This window comes from Cyrtonyx montezumae, unplaced genomic scaffold (genome assembly GCF_038088225.1).
Source record: "Cyrtonyx montezumae isolate F1298 unplaced genomic scaffold, pur_monq_1.0 scaffold_4, whole genome shotgun sequence".
NCBI classification, from domain to species: Eukaryota; Metazoa; Chordata; class Aves; order Galliformes; family Odontophoridae; genus Cyrtonyx; species Cyrtonyx montezumae.
Genome location: NW_027072045.1, coordinates 415,810 through 437,079, shown reverse-complemented (window position 1 = coordinate 437,079; position 21,270 = coordinate 415,810). Strand labels below are relative to the sequence as shown.

Sequence of the window (21,270 nt, the reverse complement as noted above, 5' to 3'; positions counted from 1 at the left end):
CAGGAGCACAGAAAATGACAGCACATCTTAAACATCGACAGGTCAGCTCTCCTAATAGCTCTGCTATCGATTAGAAAGCAAAAAACACGATCCTGCCATCCCTTAAGGAGCAAAGCCCTCTGCTCCCAGGAGCAGCATCTCACTGCCCAGAGGAGGGCCCGCAGTTTGGGAAGGGCTGCTCTTCCCCTCCGTGTTTGCTCCATAAACCTCACAGCTACAAAAACTAGCAATAATTACGCTGAAGCCTAATCCGTTACACTTACGATAAGCGATGAATTGCTGTGTTATGGACACTGGCTAATTCAGAAGGCTGCTAAATAAAACACATCAGTGATCACAACTGCCTGAGCCAGTGCCACGTAATGAAATAACACCAGCCTGGGACAGCCCCAGCGAGCCCAGCACCAGGCTGTGCTCCACAGAGTCAGACCCCGCAGGGAACAGGCACAGAAAGGAGCATAAATCTAAACTGGGGAAGAGATGACTCAGCCAAGGCTGTGAGAATGAGGTAGATGATAAAAATACCCCGAAGACGTAAGGGAAATTGCAAAAACACTAATTTGATTCTAAACGAGCATGACTGGGCCCGTGTTCTTCGCTGCCTAACTGAACTCTAAAGCCGAGTGTAAGCAGCACTAGGGATGAGCCATGCCCACCGCTCCCCACACTCCCAAACCAGCCATCCTTTGGGCTGCAGCCATTGTTAGGACACACTGCAAGAGACCAGGCAGCACTGCAGTGATGCTCCTTCCCCACCCCGGGGGCCATCCCACAGTGCTCCAGCCACCCCGTCCCAGGGAACGCACCCTTTCTAAGAAGCTGGTGTTGAGATTGATAGGAAAAGTGTGAAAACCTGAACTGTAAGGAAAAGAACAGCAAACACCAGGGAAATATGGCATTAAATCTGAAGAGCAGATTGGTTATCAGCTCCGCACCAAGCTGAGAGCAGAATGCCACAGGGTGCTCTGTGACAGTGCACTCCCCCAGCACAATGTCTGCAGAAGGCCCAGGTGAACACTTTTCACTTCCAGCAATTAATTCCTCCAAAGACAGATGTTAATTTCTTTCAGGCCTGTCCCACAGCAGAACACGCTGCTTCTATCTTAGCAGCTTGCAAAGTAAGCTTCTGCAAGGAAGCCGGAGGTTTGCATCCTTCCGAGTGCTGCATTGCTCTCTCTAGCTACCATTAAGTAACAGACACCTATTTAATTAAAGCCTCGTTGCTACTCCACATCAATCTCCAGAAATAGTTCCTCTCTCACATTACCTCCTCAAAATGTTCCCAGTGGAGGAGCAACGGAGGACGCGACCTTCAGGAGCAGAGGGAACGGCCCCGACACGGCGCTCTGAGCAGCAAGCAGCCCGCTCCGGGAACTGGAAATCCTATTCTTCATGACCAGCACGTCAACCACGGGAGGCACGCTCTAATGACACACTGAAAGACACGCACGCCCTAAGCCATTCCTCCTTAACTAATTATGAAATGCAAAGTCATTGCCAATTTCCCATTGCACGACAGCGTTGCAGCTGCCTTCGTGTTGGCACAATAGGCTTTAAAATAGATCCTTCAGAGGCAGCGAGTGATTAAGAGGAAGACCAGGCAGCCCAGGCCGCTCTCCTGCTGAGCAGCAGCCGACGGCACCCAGCGCTCTGAGCAGCACTCACTGCGAGCATCACTGCGCCACAGTACCTGTGGTTCCTGTTCCTAACTCAAAACAAATGAAGACCAACATTATTTTTTTCCCCTTCTTATTTTCTTAGCTCACTTCCCAAGGGTTCATGGAGTTGCTCTCATTGACTGCTCTTCACGTTGATTATGTCGTTTCCTTGCATTCAGGCTGCAAAAACAAATGTAAAACAGGAAAGCTGAAGTTCACCGTATTTTAACTCGAGTTTCAGTGTCTGGGCTCCAGCTCGACAGTGTGACTCCAGTAACTGCATCTCACTTGAGCAGAACATCTTTGTTTACGCCAAACACGCCACATAACATTCAGCAGTATATGGGGAAGGACTGTAATTAAAATTGTACTGTAACTGTCAAAACAAATAAGCAACATTTATTTTGCTCATTTACTGAGACAAATTTGCAGTGTAAACAGCAAATGAACATGCTGGATGATGGACTGTACGTGGTGCCATGCAGCAAAAGAAGAAACACGGCCATGGGCTGCAGGGCTGGCTGACGAGCAGAGGCACCAGGCTGCACCACCGCTGTGCCTGCACGCTGCAAGGGAGCACACACCGCATCGTCTGCAAAACGCCCGCAGCCGAGCCAGTGTGTGGCAGCAATGGGAAAACACAACACAACAGGCAGCCCCAAGCCCTCAAGTCCCTGAAAGAACTTCCCTCTTACTTGCTCTTTAATTAACCATCAATAATTAACATCACCCCAGCAGCCTCAGCAGATGCCTCTTAATGGCTTTCTCTACCCTCCAACTACAGAACACTTTAATTAAGACCGATCCTCGTCAAGCCAGCAGGTCTGCACTTCCCCAGCACCAAACCCAACGAAGGCACGTCCCTTTCAGTTGCTCCTATAACGAAGTCTACGTCAGCAGTGCTTTCAGTCCAGTGATGAGCCTGTCTGTGTGCCCGCCCTCCCTTCCCCCACAGCCCAGTGCTGATTCCAGCCCCATCAGCGTAGCACACACGAGGGCGATGCCTGGAGTGGAAAAACCCAGCTATGCAGGTGACACTCTGCGCTTGATAATGAAACCAGGAACGGGAACAAACTGTTCGGAAACGACGCTATCTGCTTGAGGAAAAAAGAGGAAATAACGTTCTGGCGGCTCCAGAGCCGGAGCAGCTGGGCCGGGCGCTGCAGCACCATGGACAGCAGCTCGCGGCCCGCGGGGCTGCGGGGGGCGGGGCAGCGCGGCCTGCTCCGGCGTGACATCGCACCAACGCAGCTCTGAGGGACGGAGAAGGGGAAGGGAAAAAAAAGATGGTTTTGTATGATTAGATCGCGGCTCACACGGATATTCGAAGTCGGGCAAAGCAGTGCTGCTGCTACGCACCGCTTGGGAAGCCTCCAACACCACGGTTGGAAGACTTTAAACATTAATTAATAGAAAAGTTCTCAGCGTTAATAATTAACAATGCTTTTCCAAGAAAAAGAGTCACGTTAAACCCCATAACCACGGGTAACTGAAGTCCTCGTGCACCTTGTGTGCATACCCTCAGAACGCAACAAAGCTCACAGAAAAAAGGAGAGGAGCTGCCCTTGGTTGGGTAACTGCGTTTCATGCAGCGACAAACACAGAGCCATGGTGAAACAATCGTCACGACCCGTGGCAGTGACCCGTGCAGGATCAGCCCCACAGCACAGCAAAGCACCAGACACCTCCCAGGTGTGTGCAGGTGAACACGCACCAACCGCTCAGCGGAGCACTGCACAGATGCGCTCGGGTAGTGTCACTCACCGTCTGCAATGGGAGGTGCACTCACCAAACACAGCTTCCCTGGCTTTTTTTAATGTTTAATTACTGTAGCTCTAATAACGCTGCACATATCGTAATTATGGATTAAAGAGTGGTTTCTACTGCAGGTTTCTGCAATAGCATTTCATTCTAGTTAAGCACCACGAAGAAAACGTTAATAAGAGAACAAAAAGGAAACACGGTTCCATGGAAAAGAGCTGGAGCTGTTCCCTACAGTTCATTTCTTGGCAGCCAGACAGACGAGTAGCACAGAGAAGCACTCAATGCCTGTGATGATCTCCTAAATGCATGCACATGACGGGACCCACAGGAGCAGACCGGGACCCCCAGTGCCAGTCCCCTCAGCAGCACCGTGCTCGAACCCATGCAGGGCACTCAGCAGCCACAGGCCTGGCTGCCTCAACAGGCACACAATTACACGTGTGTGCACTTAGAAAAGCTGCTGACTTCTTTATTCACTTACACTGTGATGTGAGCAGTGTGCAGTACCCGCACATACATTGTACTTGCAGCTAATTTATACACTGCGCAGCTAAGACAGCATTCCACGCGACAGCACTGTCAACACAATTATGATAACTCAAAAACAAACTCTGGATTTTCCTCCTCAGTAGAAGCACCAGTGCAGCCTGCAGTGCACACGTGGCCCCGCAGTGCTATTTTAGGAACACAGTCCTATCTTTGTCCTGGAAGAGACGAGCAGCAGACACGCGCTCCCAAAATACCTTTGGCGGGGAGGAGGCAGCACGCTCTCTGTCAGCAGTGTCTCAGTGCTGCAGGAAATGCACACACTGAGCATAGTGCACATGAAGGGGCAAACCACCGAGACCCCCACGGCCACAGCTTGTGCTGCACTGCAGGGAACAGAGCAGAGCTACCACGGGACCTCTGCTCAGCACCGACACAGCAACACCCTGGTTGCCCCACTGCACAGAGCAGCTGCACGCAAGGCACACCAGGGCTGCTGCTGGGGATGAGCCAAGCACACCAATGTGCTGTGGGAGCAGAGCAGCCACCAGCTCTGCTGCTGAGCACTGTGTGCTATTCTACAATCACAGAACAACGAAGGCTGAAAGAGCTCCCTCAGATCCCCAAGCCCAGCCCAACCCCACACCCCTCAGTGCCACATCCCTGCAGGTCTGAACACCCCCAGGGACGGGGGCTCCCCAGCCCTGTGCAGCTGTGCCATGCCTGGCTGCTGTCTGGAGACATTGTGCTGACACCCAACCTCTCCCTGATGCAACGTGAGGCCATGACTTACCCTATCGCTGTTATCTGGGGGCAGAGGCTGACCCCCACCTCGCCACAACCTCCCTTCAGGAGCTGTAAGGAGCAGTGAGGTCTCCCCTGAGCCTTCTCCACCCCAACACCCCCAGCTCCCTTAGGTGCTCTCCATAGGACTGTGCTCCAGACCCCGCACAGCTCCGTTGTCCTTCTCTGGACACACTCCAGGGCCTCAGTGTCTTTCTTATGGTGAGAGGCATTACTCTCCCAACAATATAGACCCCATTTCTGGACAAGCATCAGTTCCCATTTGGGGAACTCAGATCAGCTGAGCTCATAGCAACAGTTCAATCCAACACTGTCTTCCCTGGAAGGGCTCATTGCTGGTTAAAGGTGCAGCAATGTATGACTGTAAGCAAACACAGCCAAGGTCAAGGCCAGGCAGGACCCGAGAGAGCGCTGGCAGTGCCGGGCCAGGTGTGGGGCTGAGGCCTGGCTGGGGGCCCCGTCCTGGAGCCTGGAGAAAACCCAGAACCAGGCCTGGAACACGAAGTTACTGGGGCTGTGAATTATTCATTTCATTACAACATGCCATACTGAGCCTTTAAAGTGCAAATTACTTGGGACCAGGCTTTAGCCTTACTTTCCATAGAGCAAAAAGCACATTCTCTCACGGTGCAAGCAACCCAAGCCTAATGTATATTATTTTCTGCATTCCCTACTTTCCAGTAGGTTCCCATTAACTGGGGTTCTGGCAAAACATGCAGCATGTTACCTTCCTAATGGACCATGTGACATACATTTTACAAGGTCGTTTAGCATTCTTCATATCACAGTTCAAAAAAGAGGAAAAAGAAGTCTTTCACATGAGATATGATACCATACTGACAGTGCGAGATAGCACGAGATGCTGACAGTGTGGCAGAGAGGTGCTCACTGACAGCCCAGTCCAGGAGGCAACCCCGCTCCCACAGCAGCCCCCAGCACACAAAGACCAACTGCACAGCCATCAATACACTTGGGCAGACTCAATTTCTGCTCAGTTGTCATGGCAGTGGCTTGTGGGTGTTTGCAATATGCACTGCCAGGGAGTGTCACACCTCGGCAACACACTTGCTATCCAATGCTTCAAAAGTGCTTTTTCTATGCTAAAATAGCACAGGAACAGTAGTAGCAGTGAAAAGCCATTTGAGAGGAAAAGATGTGTTCATGAGCTGCCCAGAGACCTCTGTTACAGAACCAACCTTCCCTTCAGCAGCTGGCATGTATGCAGCCCAAACCTCGCCAGGAGTTTCGCCCTACCCCACAGAGAATGGCTTGCTGTCAGCAGCCCGAGCTCCAGCCTGAGCCTTTCACTCTGACTTCTGTCAGTACACTCAGGTCCTAGAATCAGAAACACATCAGAATCCTTTGAAGGACCACAGAAGTGGTTCTAAGTACTTCCCCCATCTCTCATATTAAATAACCTGTCTACACCATTAACATTGAAGTTCGGTGCCAGGAAGTATCTTGGGTGCTAAGTTCCCACATACCACAATGGTTTCTCATCAATTCAATGTTCTCCTAGTTACTGCTGTTCCCTTTTTCCCCCACTCTGGATGCCTGAAATTCACACGGTGCCTTCTGAGGCCACCACGTAATCCTCCTTTTCTCACAGGACACACGAGCCAGCATTTCACTTGGCTGTGGGTTTTGTTTCAGGGTGGACAGAAGGGGCTTGCTCAGGGACTGAACCTCAAATGAAGAAAGATGGATATATTTTCTCCTGGGCAAAGACAGCTGTGCACAGGATGGCTCACCAGCAGCCTGCAAGGACCCAGCACACAGTCAGAGCAGTCCACGAGTGGGAAAAGCCCCAGAGAAGCACGGGGAGGTGGATCAGCACATCAGCGTTCTCAGGCTGTCAGATCTCACTGCTCAGCACTGCTCAGAGCCGACTGTTCCCACACATCCTAAGCAGCTTTAGTTTTCCATAACTGTCACCTACAACAATTTAATTCCTGAGGAATTAAAGTGGGACGGGAGAAGAGGATGCTGACATTTATCTTCTCCTGTTAGAGCTCAGCACCAAAGCACAGGTTGGCTATCAGCATTCCTCCCTCGCAGCTCACTGCTGTGCACATATCCACACACGGGCACAGAAGCACACGGGATTCGCACTTCTGTCAGCACTACCTATCAGTGACCTCCCTACGACCTGCAGCCACGTCACACAGCACGCAGTTATCCACATTAACATGTGCCCTGCTACCAGGGTCCTGGGGCAAGGTGGTAAGACCATTCCCACAAGAAACAGATAGTGAAAAGGAATCCTGCTTTGTACCCAGCACACACGGGCCCAGTGCACAGCACGGAAGGCGCTCACCCTCTGGATGCATGTGATCACCAGCACGTGAGAACCAAACCAGCTGAATGCAGCTACTCAGAGCTCATCAATTCAAAAGTTCCACATGATAAAAGCATCAAATCACAAACAAATTAACTCCTTTCATTTCCAAGGCTATATCCTTTAAGTTACAACAGCTGTGCCAGCCACAAGCATGGACTGACGCTGCCTGCACCTCCACGTACCAAGCACCTGCCCTGTGTTTTCCCCTGCTTGAAAACTGCTGGCCTTGGGGCTCAGCACTACCTGGAACCACGCACGACAGCTCCTCATCAGCTCCATTTAATTGCTCTTGAAGCCCCTGGAAAACTCAGCTGCAGGCACCAGGAGAAGCACCAGCAGACTGGGGTCATCGCACCAGTAACAGGAGCAGGCTGCCACGTGTGGGGAGCCCCCTCCCCGGGGGGTTTGGACCCGAGGGATGTGGGACGGAGGGACGTGGGCACTGGGCATGGTGGGGTGGGCTGAGGGTCTCAGGGGGCTCTTCGAGCATTAACAGTTCTGTATTTCTGTATTCTAATGTGATAAATAAGGTGCGTAAGTCCCTAAAAGCATGCTCCTAGGTGCTATTCTCAGTTCACAAACAGACTGCTTTAAACAGATTGTAGTGACTGTGACCTTTAGAGAACAGATGAAGCATTAATTTGATCTGACACGCTACCTGTATTTTTGATTTCTTTTCTCTGATCTGTCCTTTTCCATTCCAATAAAGCCAGCATCCCACAGACTGCAGTCAGATTTGTTAACTTCTCCTCATCTGACTTGGGGAAAGCAGTCTCAGCTGCCCATAGGGTTGGTTTTCAACTGACCACCTCTTTCTCAAAACTCCCCATAAACTCTGTTGCCCTCAAGGCCCTGCATAACCTTTCCTCCTCTCCTCCAGAAGAGGTGCTCAGGGCCAGGCTGGATGGGGCTCTGAGCATCACAGCCAAGTACAAGCTTCCAGTACCTAAAGGAGCAGGGAGGTACTCTATCAGGGAGTGTCACGGCTGGGCAAGGGTAACAGCTTTAAACTAAGAAAAGCAGTAAGTTCAAATTAGACAGTCAGGAGAAATTCTTCACTGTGCGGGAGGCAAAGCCCTGCACTGCTGCCCAGAGCTGTGGGTGCCCCAGGCCACGGATCGCCCAGGAAGCATGAGCTGCTGATTGCCCTAGAGGGTGCCGTCCCACCCATGGCAGGGGCTGGAGCTACACGGGCCTCAAGGCCCATCCAACACAAGCCATCCTATGATTCAGTCGGCCAAGGGCACCCATGACCCCCACACCCACTGCAGGCAGCGGCTGCTGCGAGATGCTGCGGGGGCAGGCAGGGCAGCTCCACGTGGGCAGCACTGGGGCTGTGCTCCAGGCCCTCTGCTGAGCAACAGCAGCTGGAGCACAACTGCCAAGAAGTCACGCATTGCCACACTGAGCAAAGTGCCTCCTGTTCCAGGCAGGTCAGGCAGCATCCAGCACGCAACAACAACTGTTCTCTGGGTAAACTATGCACCAAAAAAAGCATGAATCTGCAAGAAGAAAGGTCCTCTATAAAAAAAGAACACAAAGAAACAAATGACGATACTAAACACAGCTTTTCTGACACCTCCTTGCAATTCTCACTCCCTCCTCCTCCCCCCAGTTACTTACTTAGTTACCGCTTTGATACAGAGAGCCTTTATTCCTTTTGTTTCTAAATAACAGGCAGCAAAGGCATCTGCGCTCCCAGCCCACAGGCACCTAAGAGTCAGGCCGCAGACAAGTTTGCCTTGCAATCTGATAACTGCTTTTCAGGTGGACACGCTGCCATCAGGTCAGAGAACAGGAAGCAGGAGGAGAAATGAAAGCACAGTTTGGCAATGTGACACAACACAGCTCACACCACTGAAGCAGCTCAGGCTGCAAGAGGAGAGCATCCCAGAAGCAGGACCTGCCCAGCCCAGCACCACGCCCTGCCAGGACCTTGATTCCGCTTGCCGCCACAAAGTGCCAGGGTCCACGCCCGGGGCCACGTGCAGCCCCACAGCCCGAGCAGCACACCACTGGGAAATAAAAGCAATATTATTTTCTGCACGGTACCTGGCTTCTGCATCTTGCTGCCCGTTTCCATGGGGATGGAGCACCGCTGGCAGCAGCCGTGAGCCCTTCTGCCTCCCGTGGGGCCACGAGCCCACGGGCACAAGCTCAGCAGATGCCCACCTGCTCCCCACACCCGTGGGGAGGAGAAGGGCGGCAGCACCCCTAACATCCCCCACTGCCCCATCAGTGCCTGCTCCCACAGCTACTGGAGCAAACAGCTCCATTCCTCGAGAGGGGAAACCAGAACAGCCGTGGTCACATCCCCCATCCCTGTGCCACACACCTCTGGCCTGCCAGAGCTGAGCCCAGCAGCACCCAGAGCAAGGATCGGAGCAGGCACGGTGAAGCCAGGACGGCAGCCCACAGAACCATTACAGAAGAGGATCCACTCATCCTAACGTGAAACAGATCACGGAGATGATGACCTACACTCACACTGTACGTGTGCAGACCTCCTACAGCTGCAGCACATCGCAGCCCTGGGAGCACTCAGCACTACGGGTTGGGTTTCTTGTTTTACTCTTTTTTTCCCTTTATCTTTTTTTCCCTTTTACTCGCAATCTCCTCTGCTCAGCAGCAGAGCACTGCCTGCCTCACCCAGCACTTCTGGCACCACAACCCCACATCCCTGGGCAGCACGCACCCACACGGACACGTTCCCATCAGCTGCCATGTACTGAAACTCGCAGAGATGACAGAGCCCAGGTGGAAGGAAGCAAACACCGAGCACGCTGCTGCCCCACCACAGTCAGCTCTCCAACCACTTGCACTCCAGCTCTGAAACCCTCAGAAATATTCCAGAGATTTTATCGGCAAACGTGAAACAGCAAAACACTCGCTGCAGTCCTGCACGGCACCAGGAACGTGATGTCACAGGAGGAGGGAGCTGCTCCCAGGGGGCTGGGATCAGCCCCAGCAGTGCTAACAGAAGCAGCTCCATCGGGCAGCGCAGGGCACCACATTCAGCCCGAGGGCAGCGAGGAGTGGGACACTGCTATCCCATGCCACCCTGCTCGGTGCAGGTGCTGCACACCGCGGTGCCCAGGCAAGAAGGCTGAGCAGGGCTGCCCCACTGCTGCACCCAGCACTGGCACGAAAAACAACCAGATATCCCACAGAGAACAGGACACGGTGCCGACAAAGCTGGAGAGAGCAGGCAGGACAAGCAAATGACAGACTCCAACAGACGGAGTTTTCCTGGGAGTCACGGACCTGCAGCGCTCAGAGCCGCAATTAATCGGAGCGCACCGGGCTGTGACCGCAGGCTGCAGTCACACAGCACGGAGCAGCGGTGGGGACAGAGCAGGGCAGGCAGCTCCCAGCCCGTGGCACGCAGCTCCCAGCCCGTGGCACGCAGCTCCCAGCCCGTGGCACGCAGCTCCCAGCCCGTGGCACGCAGCTCCCAGCCCGTGGCACGCAGCTCCCAGCCCGTGGCACGCAGCTCCCAGCCCTGCCTGCAGCACCAAGCGTTCCTGCGCCCTAACCTGCACGTGCCGGTAGATTTTGCCGAGGGCGATCTCTGGAATTTGTGACATCACTCATCAGAATAAACGTTCAGCTCCTCTTTACATTAACCCTTCCACAACTAAAAGCAATCAGTCACCGGCTTAGGGCAAGGATGTGCATCACCAGGAAACCGCAGGTTAAATATCATACCCTAACCTATTCATTTCTTATGTTTTTAACTAATACTGCACTTGAAATTGCCAGCATGAGGCGTCATCCCGCACAACATCACACAGAGCCAAAGTATTAACTGCCTTCGTTATGTCAGGAAGTTATTGGGATGTCTTAAGGGATCTCCATAGCAACCACGGTGCGCGGCCGAACAGCAGCGCGGAGCCACGAAGGAGAGCAGGCAGCACCGAGAGGCAGTGCCACCGGACACCGCCGGGGCACAAAGCGCCGCTCAGAAGCACCGGTATCAGTGCCCTCGGGTTTTGCCAGCGGTCGTTCACCCGCAGAGCTCCGTTCCTCCGTCCCGGCCGCGTGCGGGCCCAGCGCAAAGCACAGCGCTCTCCAAACCGCGGAGCGAAGCCCCCAAGTCGCCCGCTGCCACCGCCCCGCACCCGCGAGCAACGGCGTCCGCACGCAGCACCGCACCGAGCGACGCCACGGGGCTGCGAGTGCGGGGCGGCCCCGCGCCGAGCTCCCGCTCCCCGTTAGGGATGCCCGCCAGGGCGGCCGGGGCGCGGCGGTGCTCCTCCCGCGGCCGTTCCGTCCCACGCTCCGCTCCAACTTTCCCTCCCGCGGCCCCCGCGGGGCGCAACAGGTGCGGGCGGGCGCTCACCGTCCTCCCGCTCGTCGAACACGGGTCTCCTGGAGGAGGAGGACGAGGACGCGCTCGCTCCCATCCTCTTCTTCCACTTCCCCCAGTGGAACATCGGGCCGAGCGGATGGCATGCCCCGCGCGCCGCTCCCCGCCGGCCGGCGGCTCCCGCGAGCGGGACGAGCGGCCCCGAGCCGCGCTCAGCCGCCCCGCGCCCCACGGCCGCCCGCCCACATGGCAGCCCCGCTCCTCTTGCCCGCGGCGGCTGCCGCAGCGCGGCGCGGCGGACACGGAGCGCGGCCGGGCGGGGCGGGGCGGGGCGGGGCGGGCGGGGCGGGGAGCGACACAGCGCCCCCGGCGGCGGCGGAAGAGCGGCGGCGCCCTCAGGAGCGGAACCGCCCCCCCCCCCCAACCCCGAGGGGGAGCGCCGTGACGGCTCGCGGTGGGTCACGGCACGGCACGGCGCGGCACGGCACGGCACGGCGCGGCACGGCACGGCACGGCGCGGCACGGCACGGCACGGCACGGCGCGGCGCGGCCCGGCCCCACGTTGCGCTGGGGGCGTGGGGTTGGGGGTCGGCACAATGTCCTCTCCGGAGTGCGGGCAGGCGTGGCACGGCTGCGGGGAGGCCGTCCCCGGGGGTGCTCAGACCCGCGGGGCTGTGGCACGGAGGGACGTGGGCGGTGGGACGGGGCGGGCGGGCTGGGGGTCTCGGGGGCTTTTCCAGCATTAATGGTTCTGTTATTCTCCTACCTTAAGCCTACATATGCCAAAGCTAACCAGGCCTGGGGGTCACGGCTGGGGCTGAACTGGTTGTTTCCGTTCATCACTGCAATGGGACACGCGTGCAGCTCCAGGGCGGTGTGGGCGTGTAACGGCAGTGCTGGGGCAGTGCTGGGGCACCTGGTGGGAAGGCAGGGCAGCCCAGGGCAGCTCAGGTGTGTGCCGTGCACCTGAGTGATGGAAGGGGTGGAGCCGGGAGCCGGCCCTTCCCAGCCCTCATTTAAGAGTGGGCAGTGGGGGCAAGCGCGTTTTGCTGCAGATCCCTGTGTGCAGATCCCTGTGTACGTTGTGTTTTCCAAAGGTAATCAAATTTTCTTCTTTTGTTTTTGTGCTTATGGCTGTTGTGTTCAGAAAAAATCTTGTTCTCTTTTGCTGTGGCCTTGGACTGTGTTCCCTTGCTGTTATTGCTGTGCTCTCCTTCATGTTATAGCATTACTGGGTGCAGCACAGGAGCTCCAAGTGCGCAGTGCTGAAGCCTTACCTTTCCCCACCTAGCGTGCAGTCTCCCAAGTTGTGCATTTAAATCACAGTGTAGGTATAGCTGTAAGCTTTGTGTATTGTCCCTTGGGAGCATTCAGTTTGTCTGTGGCACTGCTTCACTAATGTAAAATTTTCTAATGTAAAACTTGTGCTGTTTTCTTTCGCAGTGTGTTGTGAAGTGGATGTGGCCGTTGCTGTGCTCCGGATGGGGGCTGCGCTCTGAGTGTCGTTACTCAAAAATCTGCAAGTTGTATGAGGCTCACAACTGAAGGGTGTAACTTACAAATGGTTTTCCCAAGGCAAGGAGTAGTTCTTAGGGAGTACTAATGGGAGAGCTCATGAGAACAGCTCTTGGATGAAAAGATGCACACTTATTCAAATGGTATTTTTTTTTTGTTTAGGGATCACTTTGGGGTTTTTTTTTAATGCGTTACAGATCTTTGGGGTCAGTTTTCACTCTTCTGTTCCTCTTCTCATTGCAGTCTGTAGGAGATGCACACAGGTGCCATACACAGCTGTGTTCTGTTTTCCAGCCAGGTGTCACTTTTCCTTCTGCACTTGTATTTGCACAACCAAAGCCATCATCTCCACTCGTGGTCGAGATGCCTCGTAGCTGTCCTGTTGCAGCTTTAGGATGATGAGGATTATGTGGCTGTGTTTGTCCTGGGTGTAAGGAGGACTTGCAGAAAGACAAGGAGAGATCTGCAGCAAGCAGAGCACTGCCCCAGGGAAGTTTGTCTTCTCCTGTCTGTACTTACTTTCTCATATTCTTTTTTTTTTTTCTCACTGATTTTAAGAGATTGAGGTTTTCTTTCATATCCCCATCCATGAGATCGTCTCTAATGGAACTGTGTTTGATGAACCAAACCCATCAGTTTTTCCTGCTGTCAATATCAGCTGTGTTGTGTCTTACCTAAAGCTCACTGACACTGAACAAGAAGAGCCAACAGGTGTTCGTTTAGCTGGGAGACATCACCTGTTCTAATTAGGGCCAAACAAGTCTTTATGGTTATCCCAGTATTAGACTTCTGACTGGAGGATTTGCTCCTGGGTGTGTGTGCATGTCCTTCAGTGTGACTGACTGCCCTTGTTCCTGAGCACTTAGCATGAGCAAACTAACCACGGCGTTTGAGTTTTTGTTTCCTATGATCTCGCACTTCAGGTAAGCAGTGCAGATCCTACAGATCACCTCTATAGGTTATTCTGTATGGGCAGCAGTAGCTGTCAGTTCACTTTCTGCCTTTTTACTGGCTGTACGGAATGGTGATTTTCTTTCATGACAGCAGATCAGAATCAGCTCTCCCAGCATCAGTGAGTGTATTTGGAATAAAATCAGTGTGGACAGAAAGAACTGCCTGAAAGGCTGTAGGGTTATCTAGGGTTATCTGTTCTCAGTGAGATGAGCACAATTTGTAGAGCAAAATGCTACCAATTAGAGTAAAACTGGGGAGGGAAATGCTGTGAGACACTGCTAGCTTGGGCACAGGGGCACGGGCAGACGTGCTGTGATGCTGTGTTCCTCTGGAAAGCCTGCACTGGCGGTAGTGCCTGCACTACTGCTGTTCTTAGCATTCGTGTCTGCTCCTTTCCACCTCTTTAGGTCCACAGGTGCTTCACTAAGAGCATGTGCTGTAAGATTTGCCATTAGAATGTAATGTTTCTTTTATGTGCTGGAGGAAGTTACAGGAAGCAAGGGCTTTTCAAATGTCATGCAGTGCTCCTTTAGAAAAATGAAGGGGAGAAGTTTTACTCTGAACTCAGAGTAAAGCATAAGTAATAGGGAAGCCTACTGATCTGAACTGGGCAGGGCTGAATGCTTCTCTCTGGAGCTTGGCTGTCACTTATTTGTTATATTTCACCTTGGAAGGTGATGCTGTACTGCATGAAATCCACAGTGAATCCTCCTGTGAATGAGTTGTTTGAGCTGGCACCGTTCATTCAGTACTCAAATATCTCAGAGCCCAGGAATGCACCGCCTGTCCTGGCCGTGGTCTGTGCTGTGGGACATGCCTGCCAGCTATTGCTCTGCCACTCTACTTTGTAACTCCAGCTCTCTAAAGATAAACCAGTTAGGAAATGGATTTACTGTTCTTTGTTACTGTTGTTTCTTTTTGCCCCTATTTATCTAAAGTCTTATTAGATAGCATCATCTGCTTAATGTGATGCTGTGATACTGTGCTGGTGCTGCGTGGAGAGCTTTCATTTCAGCATGGACTGCTCAGGGCAGTAGGATCTGAACCATGGGACCCTGAGAAGGTCGTATACCTTTATTTTTAATAACCTTGGCTTAAATGTAGTACAGGGAAGTTGGAGGCTTGTTCCTCCGTGGGATGGGTGGGAAAACAGCAGGTTTTCAGCTACAGTCCTCAATCCTGGCTTTAAAAAGAAGTCCTGAAATGTGTCTGACTTAGAGCTGGGTGCTCCTTGCTCCCATGTAACTGTGTGGGTCTGCTTCTATCAGAAAAGTGAGTTTATGCTTTTCATATCCAACCTTTGCATACCAGAGAACAGTTCCTCTGTCTCTGGGTGTGATGTTTGTTTTTCCTGTTGGCATTGGGAGCTGGGGGGGAAATGTCACATCCGTGACTCTGAGGATTTGTTTGGGCAGCGGCCGTATCTTGTTTGCTTGGATCTCTGGTGCAGTGGGAGGAAGGTTCTTCCCCCTGGGGTCGGTTGCTGCAGGTAGGAACACTGCTTATACCAATAGTTTAATAGAAATCGGATTTTTTTCAGCTGGCCCTGGAGCACTGCTGGAAGCACAGACCCGTGGTCACTGACTCGGGTGGGCTGTGCAGGGCAGACATACCCCAAGTATCTCTTATGCAACATAAGCATCAGGATTACTGTGAGGTGAGTGCCTGATCCATGGCAAGCTTGGAGACTGCCTCCAATAGTAACACCAGAGCTTCCAAAAGGAAAATAAAAAGAAAAAGACGTTTGTTTTTTTTTTTCCCCAAAGTACAAATGGTAAAGTTCTCTCTAATCTCATTATGAAAAATGGCAGAACAATTTTAGCTCAAGTTTAGCCTGGGGGACGTGCTCCACAACCCAAACGGGGCAGCTCAGCAAAATCATAAACAGCTGAAAGTGGTGGCTTTCTAATTAGAGTAGTCAGTAGCAGAATTTACAGTGATAAGCTTTGCAGAGAAAGCTCAAATGCTCAGTAGTGAAGGAAGGTATCATAATTCATGAGTGTAAATATGAACTTCAGGTTGTCACACAGGAAGCTTTGGGGTACATCATTATTGAGCACTGCTGTTTGCAAAGGAAAAGCATGTTTCTGCCTTTGGGCTTCTTCCCTTCTCTGATGTGAAACAAAAGCCACAGAAAATAATGTAGGAAGGAAAACTATTCTTGCTTCTATTTAATTATGTCAACTTTGCTGTTACTGATTTCTGTTTTATCACAAAGGCAATTGGAAACTCTGCTTTTAGGAAGGAATCCTACAAGAGAGCTGCCAGCAGAATTTGTAAGTGCTCTCTTCTGTTTTGAAAATACCACTGATGCTCACTTCTTCAGTTAGAGTTCTCGTTGGTGCTTATCTAGAGAACATTCTCAATTTATCACAAACATATGCTATGGGGGTGCAGAGGAAATTACTTTTGTGAGAGAGCATGTAATTATTGCCTTTGAGAGGGGAGAGGTTTAATCTCACGTCTGCAGTGTTTCAGTCTCAAATGTTTAATGTTTTTTCCCCAGCCCTATTTGAAGCTGTCTGAGTTTTAAGACTCTTTGCTCTAGCAGTGGGAGGGTCCCCCCCAGAGCTGCTTCCCCAGGGTGGGCTCTCACCAACCAAACCACCTGAACTGATGCAGGCAGAGCTGCTGCCCCGTGCTCTGCTCGTGTTTGGTGTGTGCTGCTGGGCAGTTTGAGTGCTGCTTGCTCGTGCATGCGTTTTTGCAGTCACTTCAGATAGGTAGTGCTGGCTGCTTCTTTGGACTCCATTATATTAGCTTAGACTTTCCAGTACCCTCTGTGTGCAGTATCTTACCTGTCTCTGAGATGGCATCTCTTCTGGTAACCCCAAAATGTTCCCAGATATGTTCCTGAGTGGCACAACATGACCTGATTCTACAGAATTACATTCTGTCCTGAGCAGAGCAGCAGCACACAGGACCCACTGTTGTGTGTCTGTGCTGCGTGCTGTAGTTGCTTGGGAGAGGGATGGCTGGTCAGGGCAGACACACATCAGGGACCCATCTGACTCTTCAGTGACGCAGTGATACTTGAAGGCCCAAGGAAGTTCCCCAGCTCTTTTCCCTTTTTTGTAATCCTAACAAGGCTTTGTTATTGGCAGCAGCTGCTAGGACAGCCCCTCTGGGTGTTCAGAGCTGTGTGCTGAAGCTGGTCACAGCCCGTGTGCTGGAGGGCACAGCTGTGCTGTTCGCTGATTGCTGCTGTCTTCTGCAGTGAAACTTGTTTGGTGTGCTACTGTGTTCTGGGCAGATCCAAGATTGGGGTTCTCTGCTCCTGTCACACTTGTGATTGTTATGGATTTCCCTCACTGGTGTTGAGGTGCGTGGTATTCACGTGTTATGCAGCATACAACCCGCTCTTCCATTCCCACTGGCTGCGTGGATGATGGGTACTAAGGAAAGGATGCCAGCCTGCCTGCTGCATTCGAGGTTTTGCTCAAGTGATTGCAAAAGAGCACTGCAGGCTTTTCAGGCCTGGCTCCGTTGGGCAGCAGCGTGGTGGTGACAGATGGCGAGGCAGTCCCAGCCTGGCTGCAGGCAGGCTCTGCAGAGCTGTGTGTATGCTCCTTAGTGAGCAGTGCAGCGATGCCCTGACTGCAGGAGTGGCCCCAGCCGTGCCTGCTGTGCTGCAGAGTTCATTCCTCGTGTATGTCACAAGTGTGAGATGAGGTGGCACAGAGATGTGAACCTCACTGAAGGACGGTGGGCTGTGCTCATCTGAGTTACTGAGGCTTTGCATTCCCTCCTGTGCAGCTGTTCGGTCAGAGCTCCCAGGCAGCGCCCCCATGCCATGGGGCCTCAGGAGGGCGCCCAGAAAGCTGGAAGGGAGACGGGGGACTTGTGCCTGTGTCATAGTGTGTCAAAGCCTGCTGTGTTCTTACAAAACTCATGTTTTGACAGGACAGCGTTTCTTCCTTACAAAGTCATGTTTCAGGAGCTATTCCCAGCCCACTCTTCCTCCTACCCTTTGCTATTGCTCTCTTGTCCCTATGCTTGCCATCCCGAGCACCTATAGCAGGAAACAGAGTGGGAGCTATTGCTGACAGCTTCAGCACCACGCTAGCTGCCATCCCGCGGCACCGGCTCAGTGCTTCTTTTGTCTTCTCTTTTTTTCAGTAGGTAGAACAGCAGTTTTGTGATGCTTGTATCATAAGCACCAAACAAAACGTTTGTAATATAAACTGGGATGCATTTGTAGGCTGATGCAGGGTAACTCCATCCCAGCTGCTAGTCTTCGTTTCGTGTGTGTTTCTTGGCTGTTTGGAATGATATGCAGCGTTCACCTTCATGTATCAGACTTTTCTATGAATCTGTCTCTTTTCTATGAATTGTCTCTGGCAGGGGAGCAGAAATCAAAGTGGTAGCAGAACGGTGTTCTTGTTTCCCCATGGCTGTTCTGGATTCAGCAGGTCTGCGTACAATTACCAGGAGCTCTGAATTTCATTATTTGAGAAACAAATCACTGCCAGCCAACATGTTGTGCCAGGAGATGTCAGAGCTCAGTGGCCTCGGGGCAGGCAGGCTGTGCTGTGGGCTGCCTGGGGCCCAGCATACATACCTCCCTTCCTGGGGCTGCCAGCCGCTCACTGGGGAGCTCAGGAAGGTTCTGAATGAGCCACTGGCGTTGCCCATGCCTCAGCTTTCCCTGCTGTGTAGGGGATGATGACACTTCCATGTAATTTTTTAAGCCCGCTTTTCTGGGGGAGCGGGGTAGGGCAGTCAGCGTATAGGGGCTGTGTAATGTTATTGCTTCTGCCTAAACGTTCTTTGGGGTCACTTAGGAATGCTTGGGAACGATGAAGGATCTCAGCAGGTGGTTACAGTTTAAGGCAATGGTTTTGCAGAGGACGCCCTGCTGTCCTGCTGTGTGAGCAGTCAGCGCACACGGCTGCGTGGCCCGGGTAGCTGTCCCATTGCAGTCATGTTCAGACTGCAGTGTTCCTCAGTGAGGTGATGTAGAGCCTTCGTTCCCCCAGGGCTGAAGTCATCTGCGTGATTCATTTTGATCATTTGTTTAAAAATAGATTGTTTCTTCATAAAAAAATAGTTTTAAATGTCCTTGTATCCCCAAGTAGTTTTTTTTATAAGGTGCATTTTCAAACCTATTTGTTCCTGCTGATAATGCAGCTCTTCTGTTTGAGGTATCTTTGATTATTTGAAGTCAGTTTCTAATTTGTGGATCGTGACTGTGTGAAAAGGCATCACTTTGGTAGTCGTAGCTCCCTTGGCAAACTTTCTAGAGTGTCACCATCAGTGCCACGTTGGAGCTGTCCCGGCTGTTTGGAGCCATGGGAATGCCTGGCTGTCTGGGGAGGTGCTCCTGTCTGAGCCCTGTGGGTGTATTTCTGCACAGGACCACCAGCAGTAATCGCACAGCGGTGCAGTGACACTCTGTGGAGGAAATGTGGATGTTTGATTCGATGCATTTCTGCTGTTCTGACACAATTGTCTATACAGCACTGTTAATCTCTTGTGTTTGCGGTCAGTTCTTCCTCTGTGTATGCATTTTTCTCTGGGTCCATTTGTCTCCCCGGAGTATTTCCACTGCTCTGAGGTCCTGGGTAGTTTTCTCTTCATGCCTTCTCCAGAATGTTCTTCCATCCTTAGGACCTTGACAGGTTGGGTCATAGAGTCCAGAAGGATGGAAAAGACCTCTGAGATCATCCAGTCCAACTGTCCCCCAGCTGGGCTGATTCTGCACACATCCCTTATGTCTCAGGAAGGCACAGTCTGTTCTGCAGCTGGGAAGTGGTGCTCGTGCGCTGTGGGTGCGTTTCCTTCGGCCTGGCTGAGGTTCAGTGTCTGGGTCGCTTCAGTTTCAACTCAGAATGAAGGCTGGGGCAGTTGTGGCTGTCATGGGTTTTCAGACTGAGTTTGAGTTAAGCATACTTCACAATAACAATTGTTGTTAAATCAGAATTCCAGTTCTGTGTATATGCTGTGGCAGGGAGAAACGCTTCTGTTCTTCTTGAGATTTGAGTGGAATTTTTTTCAACTGAAGTAACTTTGGTGTTGGGGTGGCAGAGCTCAGTTTTCCCCGGTAAGCTACCAGTCAAAAACAGTGTGACAATGGAAAAAGTCGGAGTGTAGTTAGAGAGACAGAAGTTTCAGGTGTGTTTGCTCTGTAGCTTGGTGAGATTGCAATGGATCCGCGTTGTGCTGCAGTGCTGTGATCCTCAGTGGGTACTGCATCACTGTGCTGAGCTGAGCTGCATCTCCTCGTGGTGCTCAGCCCTCCCTGGGTGCAGAGCCAGAGGACACAGCACTTCTCTCCATGGCTGTGCTCGGCCACCTCCTGGCACACCTGCTGCCTGCATTGGCTCTCCTTTCCTTCCATTACTTGTGTGCTGGCTTTTATTTTTTCTTCTTAAGTGCACTCTGTCAATATTGCTGTAGTTGACGTTTCTAGAGAACTAATGTCAAATGAAGCTGCTCATCACAGCACAAGATTTGTTTCATAACATTCCTTTCAGCTTTAATTGCTGCTAATTTAAAACCAAATAGCTGTGCTGTTCGTAATGCATTTGGTATTTCTGCAAGTCAGGTTCTACTAAAACGATTTCCAAGAGCAAATGCTGTGCTCTGTGCTGCATGGCACGAAGCAGCTGTGCACGTGGAGCTGGCAGTGCTCTGTGTGTAGCTGGGCAGGTGAGGCCGTGCTGCGGGGCTCTGAGCACACAGCTGCTGCAGCGCCAGCGAGGCAGTGTGCGCGTCTCCTGCTGCCGCAGGCTCAGTCTGCTTCCCAGATACTCTGTAAGTCATGTCACCTAAAGTAAATGCTGTGACGAGGTGCACCACCTTCCTTTTACAGACTCTGTATGTTTGCTTTGGAAGATGTAACAGGTTACAACTCCCGTAGTTCCTCCCAGGTCAGGAAGTTTAGGCTTTTTAACTGACTGGAAGTATTGTTCAGTTCTGAAAATGGAGTTGCAAGGAAGAGAAAACGCTGATTTAATTTTACTTCTTTGAAGCAGTTCCTGGGAAAGAAAACAGCAGATCTGTTCTCTGAAGCTGATGTTGTGCACTTTGTTTCACTGGGTGCAACCAGGACACGAAGAGGAAGGTGACACCATTGGTCATCAGCTCTTTGTGTAAACTGATGGACCTTGGCACACCTTGTGTGCATTGTGTGTGCTGCCCAGCAGCCACAGGGTGAGGACGTGGGCTGCTGGTGTTCTGTAAGATGGATGGGAGTAACTTACAGAGCATTTACTTCAGGGCATGAGAGCAGCAGGAGTCTGCAGCTGGCCTGGGTGCCCTCAGAGGCTGAAGATTTGTCACTCTTCTGCTCAAGCTCTGGAGGGTGACCCTTTGTTTCCTTGGGCAAGAACAGCTAATGTGGGACTGGGAGCAAGAAGCAGTGTGGGCCCAGTGATTTCCAATGTGGAAAATCAGAATGTAAGAAAGACAAGAAGGAAATCTTGGAAACAAACTTC

At 52.1% G+C, this 21,270-nt stretch overlaps 2 protein-coding genes across 2 annotated transcripts in view; both read right to left on the bottom strand.

Annotated features, from left to right (window-relative positions):
* STK32C (serine/threonine kinase 32C) overlaps nt 1–11,489 on the bottom strand; it is a 45,464-nt gene extending 33,975 nt beyond the window's left edge. Inside the window, exon 1 of the mRNA XM_065746429.1 lies at nt 11,396–11,489. Coding sequence (XP_065602501.1) covers nt 11,396–11,489 — 94 coding nt within the window. The remainder of the gene's footprint in view (nt 1–11,395) is intronic.
* BNIP3 (BCL2 interacting protein 3) overlaps nt 1–21,270 on the bottom strand; it is a 139,391-nt gene that overhangs the window by 108,472 nt on the left and 9,649 nt on the right. The gene's annotated exons all lie outside the window — the stretch shown is intronic.